This window comes from Oncorhynchus masou, chromosome 25 (assembly GCF_036934945.1).
Source record: "Oncorhynchus masou masou isolate Uvic2021 chromosome 25, UVic_Omas_1.1, whole genome shotgun sequence".
NCBI lineage: Eukaryota > Metazoa > Chordata > Actinopteri > Salmoniformes > Salmonidae > Oncorhynchus > Oncorhynchus masou.
Window position 1 is genome coordinate 28092469 of NC_088236.1, and position 15837 is coordinate 28108305.

Below are 15837 nucleotides of genomic sequence, written 5' to 3' on the forward strand. Positions count from 1 at the left end.
AGCAATCACTGCCTCATTGCCTCATTGTAATGGGTCCGCGGTCAAACAACCAACCCTCATCACTGTCAATCGCTCCCTAAAACACTTCAGTGAGCAGGCCTTTCTAATCGACCTGGCCCGGGTATCCTGAAAGGATATTGACCTTATTCCATCAGTAGAGGATGCCTGGTTATTCTTTAAAAGTGCTTTCCTCACCATCTTAAATAAGCATGCCCCGTTCAAAAAAATGTAGAACTATCAACAGATATAGCCCTTGGTTCACTCCAGACCGGACAGCCCTTGACCAGCACAAAAACATCCTGTGGCGTACTACATTAGAATAGAATAGCCCTCGCGATATGCAACTTTTCAGGGAAGTTAGGAACCAATATACACAGGCAGTTAGGAAAGCAAAGACTAGCTTTTTCAAACAGCAATTTCCATCCTGTAGCACAAACTCCAAAATGTTCTGGGACACTGTAAAGTCCATGGAGAATAAGAGCACCTCCTCCCAGCTGCCCACTGCACTGAGGCTAGGAAACACTGTCACCACTGATAAATCTACGATAATCAAGAATTTCAATAAGCATTTTTCTACGGCTGGCCATGCTTTCCACCTGGCTACCCCTACCCCGGTCAACAGCTCTGCACCCCCCACAGCAACTTACCCAAGCCTCCCCAATTTCTCCTTCACCCAAATCCAGATAGCTGATGTTCTGAAAGAGCTGCAAAATCTGGACCCCTACAAATCAGCAGGGCTAAACAATCTGGACCCTCTCTTTCTAAAATGATCCGCCGCAATTGTTGCAACCCCTATTACTAGCCTGTTCAACCTCTCTCTCGTATTGTCTGATATCCCTAAAGATGGGAAAGCTTCCGCGGTCATCAGAGACACTCTAGACCCAAACTGTTACAGACCTATATCTATCCTACCCTGCCTTTTTGTAAGGTCTTCGAAAGCCAAGTTAAACAGATCACCGACCATTTCAAATCTCACAGTACCTTCTCCGCTATGCAAGCTGGTTTCCGAGCTGGTGCACCTCAATCACACTCAAGGTCCTAAACGATATCATAACCGCCATCGATAAAAGACTGTGCAGCTGTCTTCATCGACCTGGCCAAGGTTTTTGACTGTCAATCACCACATTCTTATCGACAGACTCAACAGCCTTGGTTTCTCAAATGACTGCCTTGCCTGGTACACCAACTACTTCTCGGACAGAGTTCAGTGTGTCAAATCGGAGGGCCTTTGGTCCGGTCCTCTGGCAGTCTCTCTATGGGAGTGCCATAGGGTTAAATTCTCGGGCCAACTCTTTTCTCTGTACACATAAATGATGCCGCTTTTGCTGCTGGTGATTCTCTGATCCACCTCTACACAGACGAAACCGTTCTGTATACATCTGGCCCTTCTTTGGACGCTGTGTTAACTAACCTCCAGACGAGCTTCAATGCCATGCAACACTCCTTCCGTGGCCTCCAATTGCTCTTAAATGCAAGTAAAACTAAATACAACTCATCCTTTGGCCGCCTTTCCTTCCAGTTCTTTGCTGCCAATGACAAGAACGAATTGCAGAAATCACTGAAGCTGGAGACGCATCTCCCTCACTAATTTTATGCATCAGCTGTCAGAGCAGCATACCGATCATTGCACCTGTATATAGCCCATCTGTAAATAGCCCACCCAACTACCTCATCCCCATGTTATTTTTTTGTTTGTTGCTCCTTTGCACCCCAGTATCTCTACTTGCACATTCATATTCTGCACATCTATTACTCCAGTGTTTAATTGCTAAATTGTAATTATTTCGCCACTATGGAATATTTATTGCCTTACCTCCCTAATCTTACTACATTTGCACACACTGTATATAGATTGTTCTATTGTGTTATTGACTGTACGTTTGTTTATCCCATGTGTAACTCTGTTTGTCGCACTGCTTTGCTGTATCTTGACCAGGTCGCAGTTGTAAATGAGAACTTGTTATCAACTGGCCTACTTGGTTAATTAAAGGTGAAATAAATAAAAATGTCCAGTCAATTGAATTTACCACAGGTGAACTCCCAGGTTGTAGATACATCTCAAGGATGATCAATGGAAACAGATGCGCCTAAGCTCAATTTCGAGTCTCATAGCAAAGGGTTTGAGCAAATATATATATTATATGAGAACTTGTTATCAACTGGCCTACTTGGTTAATTAAAGGTGAAATAAATAAAAATGTCCAGTCAATTGAATTTACCACAGGTGAACTCCCAGGTTGTAGATACATCTCAAGGATGATCAATGGAAACAGATGCGCCTAAGCTCAATTTCGAGTCTCATAGCAAAGGGTTTGAGCACTTATGTAAATAAGGTATTTCTGTTTTTATTTTTAATAAATGTGCACATATTTCTAAACCTGTGTTTTTCTTTGTCATTATAGATATTTTGTGTAGATTGCAAAAAAATATATATTTAATACATTTTAGAATAAGGCTGTATAGTAACAAAATGTGGAAAAGGTCTAGGGGTTTGAACTTTATGAAGTCACTGACAATATGTTTTAAAATGTGAACTGTGTATTTCAAGTTTAAGAAGTGACACAGATTGTGTTTGAGGGTTATTCTCTTATCCCCCAAAACAGATGCAGCCAGCAGCAAGCTGCAGGGCAGTAACATCTTCACCATAGCCAAGCGCACGGTGGAGGGCCAGGACATGCTTTACATGTCCATCAAACTGTCCAATGGCATCTGGGTGCTGGCTGAACTGAGGGTGCAGGCTGGAAACCCCAACTACACGGTGAGCACAGGGACAGGGGAGGGACTGAGAACAACTTTTTATTAAAGGAGAGAAATCTAGGAAAGACAGGTGGATAAGAATAACTTCAGTGACAGCAGAGCGGAGTGTCGGGGATGACTAGAGATGGGCATGATCTGGAGTGTGGGGATGACTAGAGATGGGCATGATCTGGAGTGTAGGGATGACTAGAGATGGGCTTGATCTGGCGTGTAGGGATGGAGTGGGGATGACTAGAGATGGGCATGATCTGGCGTGTAGGGATGGAGTGGGGATGACTAGAGATGGGCATGATCTGGCGTGTAGGGATGAATAGAGATGGGCATGATCTGGCGTGTAGGGATGAATAGAGATGGGCATGATCTGGCGTGTAGGGATGAATAGAGATGGGCATGATCTGGTGTGTAGGGATGAATAGAGATGGGCATGATCTGGAGTGTAGGGATGAATAGAGATGGGCATGATCTGGAGTGTAGGGATGACTAGAGATGGGCATGATCTGGTGTGTAGGGATGAATAGAGATGGGCATGATCTGAAGTGTGGGGATGACTAGAGATGGGCATGATCTGGAGTGTAGGGATGGAGTGGGGATGAATAGAGATGGGCATGATCTGGAGTGTAGGGATGGAGTGGGGATGAATAGAGATGGGCATGATCTGGCGTGTAGGGATGAATAGAGATGGGCATGATCTGGCGTGTAGGGATGAATAGAGATGGGCATGATCTGGAGTGTAGGGATGAATAGAGATGGGCATGATCTGGAGTGTAGGGATGAAGAGAGATGGGCATGATCTGGAGTGTAGGGATGACTAGAGATGGGCATGATCTGGCGTGTAGGGATGAATAGAGATGGGCATGATCTGGAGTGTAGGGATGAAGAGAGATGGGCATGATCTGGAGTGTAGGGATGAATAGAGATGGGCATGATCTGAAGTGTGTATGGGTGAGTGAGTCATCATCACCACCAACCCTGCTGGCTAAGAGTATTTCACCTGAGGGGGGGTGTCTGTGTGTGTATTGTTTCATTTGTGATGCATTGTGTGTCAGTACTGTTGTCTGCTTACTTGATTATTAGCAGTAGCCCAGGACATTGTGCATGAGTATTTCAGAACAGTGACCTTGACGTGACTCCTCAGCCCATCTCGTTTGTCAATGTGCTTTAGGATCATGTTTTTATTCATTATACAGGCATTTACTGTTTTCTTTCCCCAGCCCAGATGAGTCCATTTCAGTCAGTCAATCTGTTTTATCCATCTCGCTCAAATGTAGCATTTTAAATTGAATTCCTCCACAGTTTCACATGTGCAGCATGCACTCTCACATCTCTGTGCTGCTGCTGCTGCTGCATGGTTCTGATGCTCTCAGTACAACACGTGAAAGTCAACCTGACACATGCTTGTGTTGAGCAGTTATTTTTAGCATGAGAAAAGAACACTGTGGATCGTACTCAGCCTGTGGGAAGATTCCACAGCTCCCTGTAGAAAGGCAGTAAAGCTGACATCAGTTAAGAAATGATGCCCTCCTAACTCTATATATTGGCTAGCTGACAACGTCACCAGCGATGCGTGTGATTCAGTGGGGCAAAAGTCTGTTGTGATTCTGGAAGGCCAGATAGCTAACAATAATGCCAAGAAGCTGCCATGTGGGGAGTCGTAAGTGTCTCGTTTCAGCTAGTTGTGTCTTGTTCTTGATACCATTTTGTGGTGTCTTGACTGATGTCATGTCTATGCTAATATGGCAAAAATTCGCTAGGTAACCAACAACTGTAATAATGTATTTGAGAGAAGTGCTCATTGTGCAAATGTATTTGTTTTCAATAAACGTTGGAGACTAACTAATGTAGTTTACATGTCAACAATCTAAGCCAACCTTGTCTGTTTTGCCTCATAGTTGAGCACACGTCGGTTTGGTTGCTAAACAACCAAACCTTCTATACTAACTGGGTCTACTCTAACGTAACGTTGCTAACCCCAATGCTCCTCCATCACCCCACCTATTTGGTCCCTGTTATCCCATGATGCTCTGCTTCTTAGCTCAGTCTTTTAAAGTGGAGCACTGGGCCCTCACCTCTCATCCCCATGGCAACAGCATGACCAATGGCAAGGGCTGGTTCACTCCACCCTCCCCAAGAGTGGCTAATTGCAGGGGTTTGTGGGAGAATGGTGCTCTGGTACAGCCAGCGCCATGACCGTGCCATCATACACAACTTCTATTTACTCAACTTTCAGCCCTCCTTCTTCCCCCACTCATCGTTCAATCTCGGGTATCCTTATATGGTGCAGAAATCACAGCATCTTTACATCTTCCTACATCTTCTTCCATTCTCCTAAAACACTACCACCACCCACCTGCACTTTCTACCAGTCACTGTTCTCTACAGCTAGTTATTTTTCTCCTCTGTCCTTTATTCTCTCACTCTCTCCTTCACACGCCACCCTCATATTGACTCACAGGCAGATTATTCAGCAGCATTTTACAAAGCCTTAAGCAAAATGCTCACACACCATGTAAACCTAGTTGATCAGAGCTTTTCTACAACCTGGTATAATAAGCTGATCCTTATGACAGCCAGCTAGGCCCTGTTTTCTCCAACTTGGCCTAGGTTGTGTGTTTCTGACTAATCATGCCAGCACCATTATGCATTAGTAAAGAGCCAGCAGTACACAGAGCAGCGGCAGCCCTGGAGGGAGGAGTTGTGTAGTGTTCCCACTCGTCTAGCGCAGCACTGTGGAATGTACCAATGCAGTGCTGGGGGACACTCTGTCACCATGGTACAGCAGTGTGATCTCCTGTCCCATGGGTCAGAGAGGGACCTGGTGTGAACCTCTGTCTAATGGGACTTCAAATGCTTCTGGCCAGTTAATGACAATTGCTATTAGAACTGCTAAGCACGAGCCAGCCGGAACTGTCAATCACCACACAATCACCCTGGCACCTCAAACACACGGCTGCAGTAGTACTGCTGCAGTAGTACTGCTGCAGTAGTACTGCTGCAGTAGTACTGCTGCAGTAGTACTGCTGCAGTAGTACTGCTGGAAACACACGGCTGCAGTAGTACTGCTGGAAACACACGGCTGCAGTAGTACTGCTGCAAACGCACGGCAGCACAGAATTTTGAGCTTTTCCTGCATGAGCTCTAATGACATGGAAACCGCCTCTAAGAGCTCTATTAGTTCCTGCAGCTAGCTAAGAGCTCTATTAGTTCCTGCAGCAACAGACTCAACTTCACAAGGAGAGAAGGAATGAGGCATTTTTATTATTTTTCTGCTCCAAGCTGATAAGATTGAATAAAAGGCAGCATTTCTAATGCTAATAAATTCTCCCCCGCAAATAAAATGAAACAAAATGTCTCTGCTGAAATGGTGGGAATCGAGGAGGTTGGGAGCTATTCACTCTTCTCTTCAGTCATGAGTCAGTGAAGCTGCTGAAATAATTACCATGCTTATTTAACAGACGGTGCTTAAAGTCCTGCCATTACCGTTGCATTGCACTAACTGACTTGACTAGCATATCGAAAGGAGCTTTTCTTGAAGGTATGAAAAAGTGGCCCGGCGAATTTGCCTTCATCCCGTCCATACAGCTTCCTCTTCCCTGAAAAGGCTCTCTCTCTCTCAAGGATGTTCGATCAAATGATGACCAGGAAAAGTGTGATCAGTTTTAGATCACTGAACTATAGTTCATCTCTCATAGCACTTGACTCCTGAGAGAAAGACGAGGGCAGCATCTGCTCCACATGAGAGATTATATTTGTTGTTTATGAAGAAATGACACTTAGCTGTTTTGTTGATTTTAGTTATTACATAGAAATGTACTGTATATTGTTGACTGCTTCGCTAGCTTGTCCATGTCTTTCTAAAACAATAGCTTCTACCTGACGTTTGTTCTCCAGCATGTCACGCTGGCTTTTGAAACGGTTTTGCTTTGGCTGAACATCTGAACTAGTGTTGTTATTGACCAGGTGCTCTCAACACCTAACACCTGCTAACAGAAGGACTATTATCTCCTTGCCCAGCCAGACCATGTAGTAACTAACTCTCTCTTCTCTCTCCTCAGATCTCTCTGAAGTGCAGAGCACCAGAGGTGTCCCAGTGTGTGTTCCAGTGCTACGAGGCAGTGCTGAAGAACTGAACCCCTGACAGGGCTGAAGTAGGTGGCGCAACCTGAGGCATGGAGACTGGAGACTGGCCCTGACTGGAGGGACCTCCTGGACCCCCTCTCCTCCCCCTTCTCCTCCTGACATACAGGCTTCTGAAAGACCCTTTCCTTGTAGAATCTCCAACTTTGCTGTCTGTCTGTGTGCCTCCCTGGGGACTCTGGTTTCTATCTGTTCTTTCTGTCAAGCACTAACCCTCCACTCTACAAGTCCTTATCTGATTTATGTCTGAAGTCTCTAGCCCTCATGGTCCCAAAGCTTTCTATAGACCAATCCTGTCACTCACGTCAATAGTTGGAATGGCCTTTGTCTTCTTCACCTTGAACATGGTTGGGGTTGTGTTTCCCATAACCCACCAAGTCTAGTTGGTCTTCAATGAGAGCTCACTACCCTGTCAGATCTCCCTTGCATGATGGCCTAACTCCAGTCCAGCCCGTGCTGATCTGATTCAGTTCACCCTTCTCCCATGAGCCTCTAATCTGGGACACACCTGGTAGGGATTTTCAGCTAGTGCTGCTGGAGGAGACTGTGATGCGACGGACTCTTGTTCCTTGTGACTGTTTCTCCATATCCCCCCCCCCCCCCCGATGTCTTCTCTTTTCACGATTATTTCACCTCGCGTCTCTGCAAATTAGTACCTATATTTAGTGTGTGTAATCAGCAGTTAAATCTCTACTGTCAGCATACCTTTTGGTGCTTCACATTAAAATTTGGCAGTACAGACACATTGTTTCCCCATATCTTGGGGCTGTGAAGCACCTGCTGTGTTCCTGTTCTCACTTCACTCACCCCTCTCAATGTCTTCACTTCTTCTCTCTCACAAACACTTTCCTCCTTTTTATTTTAAAGGGATGTGATGTCCCAGCTAGTAAGAGACACTAAATGTTTTGGAACACACCATGTCACATATGTGTTTAGTTTGTTGTTTGCTCTTGATGTGCCCATTGGGCTTGTTTATTGTTGTTGTACTCGATCTCTGCTGTCTCTTGGAGCAGGTCTCTCTCTCTCCCATGTGTGTGTGCATGTATTTGTGTGTTGGGGTGCCTGTGTGCTATTTGTTATTAGAGGGTTGGAGCAACATCTAAGGCTACATTTACACAGGCAGGCCAATTCTGATATTTTGCCCAATTATTGGCGAAAGATCTGATCTGATTCGTCAAAAGACCAATGATTGCCAAATAGATCAGAATTGGGTTGCCTGTGTAAACTCAGCAATATACGCCTCACTACTACATACAATACATTTTATTTCCCTAATTCTTGCCCCTTTTCTTCTTTAAAGTAATTCCATTATGTATTCCCAGGTTTGTATTTGCAGTGTAATTGAAGTTTTAACTCTGGGCATGCTGGCGGGCGAGGGCCACAGATGTTTGGATGTTGTTTCTGCTGTGTGCGCTCTGTTAATCAGGGCTGCTTGGGCTCCCTGCCAGGTTGTTGCATTCTCCTCCCCTCTTAGTTGGTCAAGTACCTCTGCCACCTGTCATAGAGGCTTCAAACCACCTGTATGTTCTATACTTTATCTGTATAGGAAACTAACTGTAGAGGTAGCACACATCATGAAGTCTTTTGTATGAAGAAAATCTGACCAACTCAACTTCACCATTCTGTTTTACCTAGTCTTTGTAAAATGAATTGGATATTTAAACTTTTGAGTCATTGAATCAGAACCCTCTGGAAAGCTCCACAGTGAGCACTTTCACTACTTGGAGATGAGTGGATTTACTTGGTCTGTGTGTGGCGAAAACTGACTAGTGTGTATGTGATGAGAAGCTGTAAAATAGCTGGTGAAGGAGAAATCTAATGTTTTTTTTGACTGACCGTTTGTGTGTACATCATTTGAAACCGAACTATTAAAAATCAGATATATTCACAAATGCCACAAGTGCATTTTCTGAATTTACTTGAATCATCAATTAGGAATGGTATACCACTTTTAGTTCCATCCAATAAGGATTCCATAAGATATACACTGAGTGTACAAAACATTAGGAACACCTACTCTTGCCATGAGACTGATCAAGGGAATCCAGGTGAAAGCTATGATTCATTATTGATGTCCCCTGTTAAATCCACTTCAATCAGTGTAGATTGAGGGGTTAAAGAAGGATTTTTAAGCCTTGAGACATGGATTGTGTATGTGTGCAACTAAGAGGGTGAATGGGCAAGACAAAAGGTTTAAATGCCTTTGAACGGAGTATAGTAGTAGGTGGCAGGTGCACTGGTTTGAGTTTGTCAAGAACTGCAACGCTGTTGGGTTTTTCACGCTCAACAGTTTCCCATGTTTATCAAGAATGGTCCACCACCCAAAGGACATCCAGCCAACTTGTGGGAAGCGTTCGAGTCAACATGGGCCAGCATCCCTGTAGAACGCTTTCGACACCTTGTAGAGTCCATGCCCCAACGCATTGAGGCTGTTCTGAGGGCAAAGGAGGGTGCAACTCAATATTAGGAAGGTGTTGCTAATGTTTTGTACACTGAGATCTTATATATATATATATATATATACACACACACACACACACACACACACACACACACACACACACACACACACACACACATATACACACACATACACACAAAGTAATATAAAGGACTAAGCCAATCGCAACACTGGTTAGTATTGTACTAGTAGAATTTACAATCTGATGAGTAACTCTTCTTCCACACTTGGCCACATATGCAGACACTGCTTGATTGACAGGGAGAACATGTCTGCTTTATAAGTCTCTGAAGTAGGGAAGATGATCAGAAGTTGTTTTAAATCATTTTTTGTCCTTTTGTGTAATATGTACATACAGATTCCATATTAACAAATGGGTTCATGTTGTATATTATAGGCATATCTACAGTTATCTTTACAATGACCTTCGGAAGGTATAGGGCTGTCCACACTGAGTGAGCTGTCATTATTTTTACAGTATTGTTGGGCAGCCTTAAAAAAACAGCTTTGCATACTAATTTGATGTTCCCTTCCCCCTCTCCCCTCATCCCTGTTCTCCTCTACCCTAATCCCTTCACACATCTGCTCTCCTCTCCCTTCATCCCTGCTCCTCTCTCTCTGTCCTCACCCCTTCTTTCTCCATGAGTCCAGAGTGAAACCCAAGGTTTATCTGGAGCTCAGTGCTTTATTTATCCCTATGACAGACTGGGAGCAAGAAGATTGAGGTTTTGAAGTGATAGTAGATAGAAGCTTTACATTCTCTGAGCTGTACCCACTCAATCTAGCAGCTGCCAAGAGTGACTGAGGTGGGTGGATAAGCTAAACTGCTCAATTTGGTGGTTGGTTTGTTGACTGGAACCCAAATCTTGTTACCAGCAGTAGGTTGAAGAACTTAAATTAATATTCCTCAGCACCATACACAGTATATGCTACTACAGTATATGGAACAGCCTGTGGATCAAGGTGTGAATTACGGGGGTGGGGTGGGGCTTGGCTCCCCTGAATGAGAAGTTAGCTTTTTGTTGCATTTAGGAGAGCTAACTTTAGGAGGGTTTCTAAATAATGCTAATTGACCCATTCTCTATTTGTTTGAAATGTAGTGGTAAATATGAAAATTAAAGCATCCAAATTAAATAAACGCTCCCCCACCTCTCTGTCATGGTTTAAAATAGGGGTGTCAAACTCATTCCATGGACGGCCTACTGTCTGCTGGTTTTTGGTTTGTCCTTTCAATTAAGACCTAGACAACTAGGTGAGGAGATTTCCTTACTAGTTAGTGACCTTAATTAATCAATCAAGTACAAGGTAGGAATGACAACCTGCAGACACTCAGCCCTCCTTGGAATGAGTTATGAGTTTGACATCTTGGTTTAAACCATTTATTTCTATGTGGCGGTGCTGTCCACTCAGCAGTGCTGAATTTCGGCCTCAGCTGAGCTCCTGTACGTATAGACTTTCCTTTGTACGTGCTCATTTTTGCCATTTGTTTGCAATTTGTCCTTGATTTTAAAAAAATAGCCTTCATTCCAAATTCATTTGATTTATTCGTTGATTTTATCATTGTTTGCATTAGTCAATCATTTGTTTAGAGCGCTCATTGCGTTGTTTTTCAGGTGCGCACAGGCACTGGTGTTCTCCGTGCCATCCTAGGCCAGAAGAAGTAGACCATTTATTTAGCTTTAACTTTTGTTTGCTTTCATGGATCAGATGATGATAGTCGACAATATCAGTAGACCACTACCCTTCAGCAAGACACCCATACGCATCCAATCTATCCAACAAGTAGGCTGGCTCTACATGAATGAGAGTAGGACTACTATAAGGTGATTCTTTCGGTAAGAAGAGGTTTTAACGTTCGGTTAAAAGCATTCGATTTTGCAATGCCATAGGCCTACATTATTGTGGATTTGTCTCCCCGTGATAACTGTTTAAGGCAAAATGTTATGTAGGCATAGTTACACTTACAGTGCATTTTCCCAGACCTTCAAGATCCATGATTTGTGCAGGGTTTAAGTTCAATGTTAAATGCTTCATAATGACAAATAACCCTGTCATAACAGTCATTAATAACCCTTTCCTGCCTGGTGGGAATTGTACATTGTTTTACTGAATCATGACCTCTGTGTGCATAAATTAGAATAATTTGCTGGTGTTAAACCTTATATGAAAACATGATACATATTTTAAAAGCTGAAAAACAGCTCTTTCAATTGATATGACATACAATAGCAACACATCAATCAAATTGTAATCGGTCAAGAAAAACATGTGAAAATGTGTCTTATATGAAAATCAATGCTTTTCTCCCAAACCAAACTTTCTAAAGAATGATAGATAAAAGCTTGGAGGATATTGACTCTTCCTTGTTTTGTAAGGATTGATCATCTAAACTCAGAATATAAGTACCTTTTTACTGTGAATTGGTTAGAGCTTTTAGTGACCGATGGAATTTTCTCATTCTATGGGATGTTCGGTGATCACACACATCTGCACCTAAACAAATTACACATAGCATTCAGTATTACATATAAGGAAAGACAAAAAAAGTGATATAATAATAAAACTAACTTTATTGAAAGAATAATCATAGGGGAAAACATTTCCTCATTCAAACCTGAAGATGAAGACCCGTTTCAATCTCTATCATAACCATAACATTATACAATATTAATTTCAAGGCTACTTTCATCAAAATTCAACTGGAATTACAAAATGTGAAACAAGTAAGGCATATTACAATTATTAGCTTTTACAACTACAATTTCTACATTCAACTAGCATATTGTCTATAACAGAGTCAGAATGGGAACAATTCCAAAAGCACAACATTATCTTACAATCCTTACAATTAACAAGTCCTTTACATCCCCAAGGCCATTCAAGTCATGAATGAAACATAAAGGGAGGCTGGCATGCAGGAGAATGGGTACCTGCAGGAAATGGAAACATGCAACAGAGGTCAAATTGAACACCTGAGCGACATCAGTTTCTTTCCTGGTGCCTTTTTTCCGCAATGAGTCACACTCTCACTTGAGTGCCCCAACCTAAAACAATTTTGGTCCTCCACGATGCAAAAACAATTTGCTCTTGCATTCAGATGCTACACAAACAAACCGGGTGCTGTTCTCCTTTCCAGTGGCGATTTGAGCATGTAAATCTTGGTGGGGCAAACTTCCCCAATTTTTGTTTTAGATGCTTGCTGGCAAAGCCACTACACAAAACAACACTAAGCCATACATTAATTGGACTATAACAGTGCCCACAAACTATTAGGGCCTACATAAAGCTGTCCCAACACCTTACCACTGTTACACCTGACTATTAGCGGAGCCTTGTCTGGCAGCAAAACATTTAATTCTGCCTCATTTACTGCCTTTAAGCAAAACAGCCATGTTTGTTTAAAACAAATGCAGTATCTACTGACAATTGAGATGTACAAACTATGGCATAAGGGGATGACGAGTGGATAAGAGGCAATCCATAAGGTGTTTCCAAAAATGTATTGTATTGTGCTACATAAATGATGTAATATCCCAGGGAGATATGTATACTGTAGCGAAAAAAGTAATTTTTAGTGTATGTTGTGTAGTAAGCTGTTACTAGCCCACGTGTCTCACCCTAATAATTTGGTCCCTTTTCCCCTCATAATTTAGTGAACTGTTCTGACTTGGTGGTGCACTTGTAGCCTATAGCCTGATTTAGAGAAATGTCATCATTGAATATTGTAAGAGCTTTCATTGTTTGTTTAATATGCCCCCTTTATTTCTCACAGTTCTGACTTGGTGTACAGGGAGAATCCAGTAAGAATTGCCATGTTCTGAGTTCTGTCGCTGTAAATTTTAAAAGTGCTGAACAAATAGTTATATTGACTACGTCCAGCCTAGTTCGAAATTACAGATTGCCTCTTATCTGCTCGTCATCCCCTTATGCCATAGTGTGTACATCTCAATCGTCACATTTGTTTAAGCAAGTCAGCCATGTTTGTTTAAGCAAGTCAGCCATGTTTGTTTAAAAGGCAGTAAATGAGGCTGAATTAACTGTTTCGCTGCCAGACACGGCTCTGCTGATAGCCAGGTGTAGCAGTGGTAAGGTGTTGGGACTTTATGTAGGCCCTAACAGTTTGTGGTCACCGTTAGTCCAATTATTGTGTTGTTGTGTAGTGGCTTTGCTGGCATGTATCTACATTTTTAGTTTATTTTGCCACACTGAGATTTACATGCTAAAATCGCTACTGCTAACAGGTGTATACAATCGAGCACACAGCCATGCAATCTCCATAGACAAACATTGGCAGTAGAGTGGCCTTACTGAAGAGCTCAGTGACTTTCAACGTTGCACAGTCATAGGGTGCCACCTTTTCAACAAGTTAGTTAGTCTAGGAGCAACGTTGGCTGAGCCTCGAAGTGGTAGGCCACACAAGCTCACAGAACGTAAGCGCCGAAGCATGAAGCACGTGAAAATCATCTGTCCTCGGTTGCAACACTCACTACCGAGTTCCAAACTACCTCATTCACAATTGACAGTGATGATGGCCTATTTAGAAAGTGGGTATGCTTAGCTTGGTGTTTGAGGATATTCAACTGGCGGATGCATTTTATGCTTATTCTATAATGACAGGCTATTCAATAATAGGCTACATCTGTTGGTACAACTTTTTGATTGAGGATGTTAATTTAAAAATAAATTGCGCTCCCTCACCTACAAAAACAGCACTACACCACTGGTTATCGGAGCAACGCAGCTGGAGTGGCAATTATGAGCTGATCTGGAGTCAGCGCTGATCACTGTTTCATTATCTCTCCACACCGTGTGTAGCTTACTGAGGACTAGATCACTGATAATGACTTCATCCTCACTGTGTGTGCGTTTAAGGTTTATAAAACACACATTGTTGCAGTTCAGTGCCTAAAAAAACACTCAATGCTTTTTTTTATAATGGAATAAAACCTCCCTTAACATCATAGCTGCTTTGCGTGTTTCCTAAACTGCAATGTTAGCAGGTTGTCTAATATTGTGGTTCTTTTATCATCAGTGTGAGGTATGCCCTCAGTGGAGTGGTGCCAGACCTATGGCTCCATTCAGTCTGTATTGCTGAAGTGTTACAGATTGCTTAATAGAAATGTAAAGGTATTATGCGATCGATCCAGTGTCAATGAATGAGGACATATGAAACAGTGGTCCCTATTCTTTTTTACTTTGACGTAACTAATGCTTTGATGGTGTTCTTGTGACCCAAAAATATCATTGTTTTTGCTCAGGATCCAAAAGAAAGCCCAGCTCACCCTTGAGGAACACTGATGGCCAGAAGGGTGGATGAACCTTAGCACCCCCTGTTGGTTAACAACTCACCATATCGAGAACTGCGTTATTTATAAGGAGGAAAGTTAATATTCTGTTACACCTGTCACCAGGTAGGACTTCTGGGAATCCAATAAAGTTCCAGAATAATAAAAACATTGATGCACATGAACTTTAAAAGACGTGTTGCGGCATGAATTTCTATTGATTGCACAGATTGTTGGACACATTCAAAGTCTTGTGGGAATCGTGAGGAACTGTTTTGGCATGCCAATCCCTGTAGGTTGATCGACATACCTTGACTGATTTGATGCATGACCTTGACATAATTGGGGCTTTACATTAACCTCACTATATTGTTTGGATTGCAACCGACCTCTCAAAATATATTTTTTAAACGGTTTGCTTATAACAGTGAGGTGAGGGTGAGTTAAAATTGGTCAATGCGACAAGAGCACACTGCGCTCATATCACCCATTTAGTCAGTCTCTCACTCTGACTGCGTCCATCACTGGAATGGCAGCAGGTTGTCGTCACTCTCCCCGCTCGTTTTGATGAAATCATACAGACAAACAAATGGTGATGACGCAGGGTTTTATGTAGGCTAAATATGTCATTATTGCTTGACTATAGCTAATGAGTACACACAGAGCTCTTGAGACAGGTAGTCTAGATGTCGCAATTGAATAGGAAAGGGCAAGAGATGCATTCATTGTATGACCATTGTTTTAGGAGCAAGTATGTACACAGGCTTTGCATCATATTAATGGTGTAGTATAATTAATCATATGTGAAAGCTTAATTGCCACTCAAGGTATTGCTATTGATAGGGAGCCATCCTTCATCAATCCCTTAGCTTTAGGAACACAATCAGTTGTGCGTCAGCCTTGCGCTTTAAGGAAATGTAAATGCAGCATTCTGTCTCCATGGGAGCCTCCTTTGAGGATTCTGTGTCCAGGAGGAAAAATTGAAATATTAATTTGGTCGACACGTCAATGTGCATTTTGTGTGATAGGTTACATCATTCGTGGTTCCATTTCAGGTATTTGACCTCTAAATAGTAGCTCATTACACAAAACCTGGGCACGACTGTCATGATTAACACGCACATAAACGTTAAAAGATGACAAAAGCATACACATCCAATCACGCACGTACGCACACACACACAAGGAACGCGCACCATA

The 15837-nt window shown here is 42.6% G+C and overlaps 1 protein-coding gene across 3 annotated transcripts in view; it reads left to right on the forward strand.

Annotated features, from left to right (window-relative positions):
* LOC135514038 (AP-1 complex subunit beta-1-like) overlaps positions 1-8783 on the forward strand; it is a 43607-nt gene extending 34824 nt beyond the window's left edge. For all 3 annotated transcript variants that reach the window (XM_064937182.1, XM_064937184.1, XM_064937181.1), the window contains exons 21-22: positions 2604-2758; positions 6810-8783. In XM_064937182.1, the coding sequence (XP_064793254.1) occupies positions 2604-2758; positions 6810-6884 (230 nt within the window). In that variant the 3' untranslated portion in view covers positions 6885-8783. The remainder of the gene's footprint in view (positions 1-2603; positions 2759-6809) is intronic.
* Positions 8784-15837: the final 7054 nt, after the last annotated feature.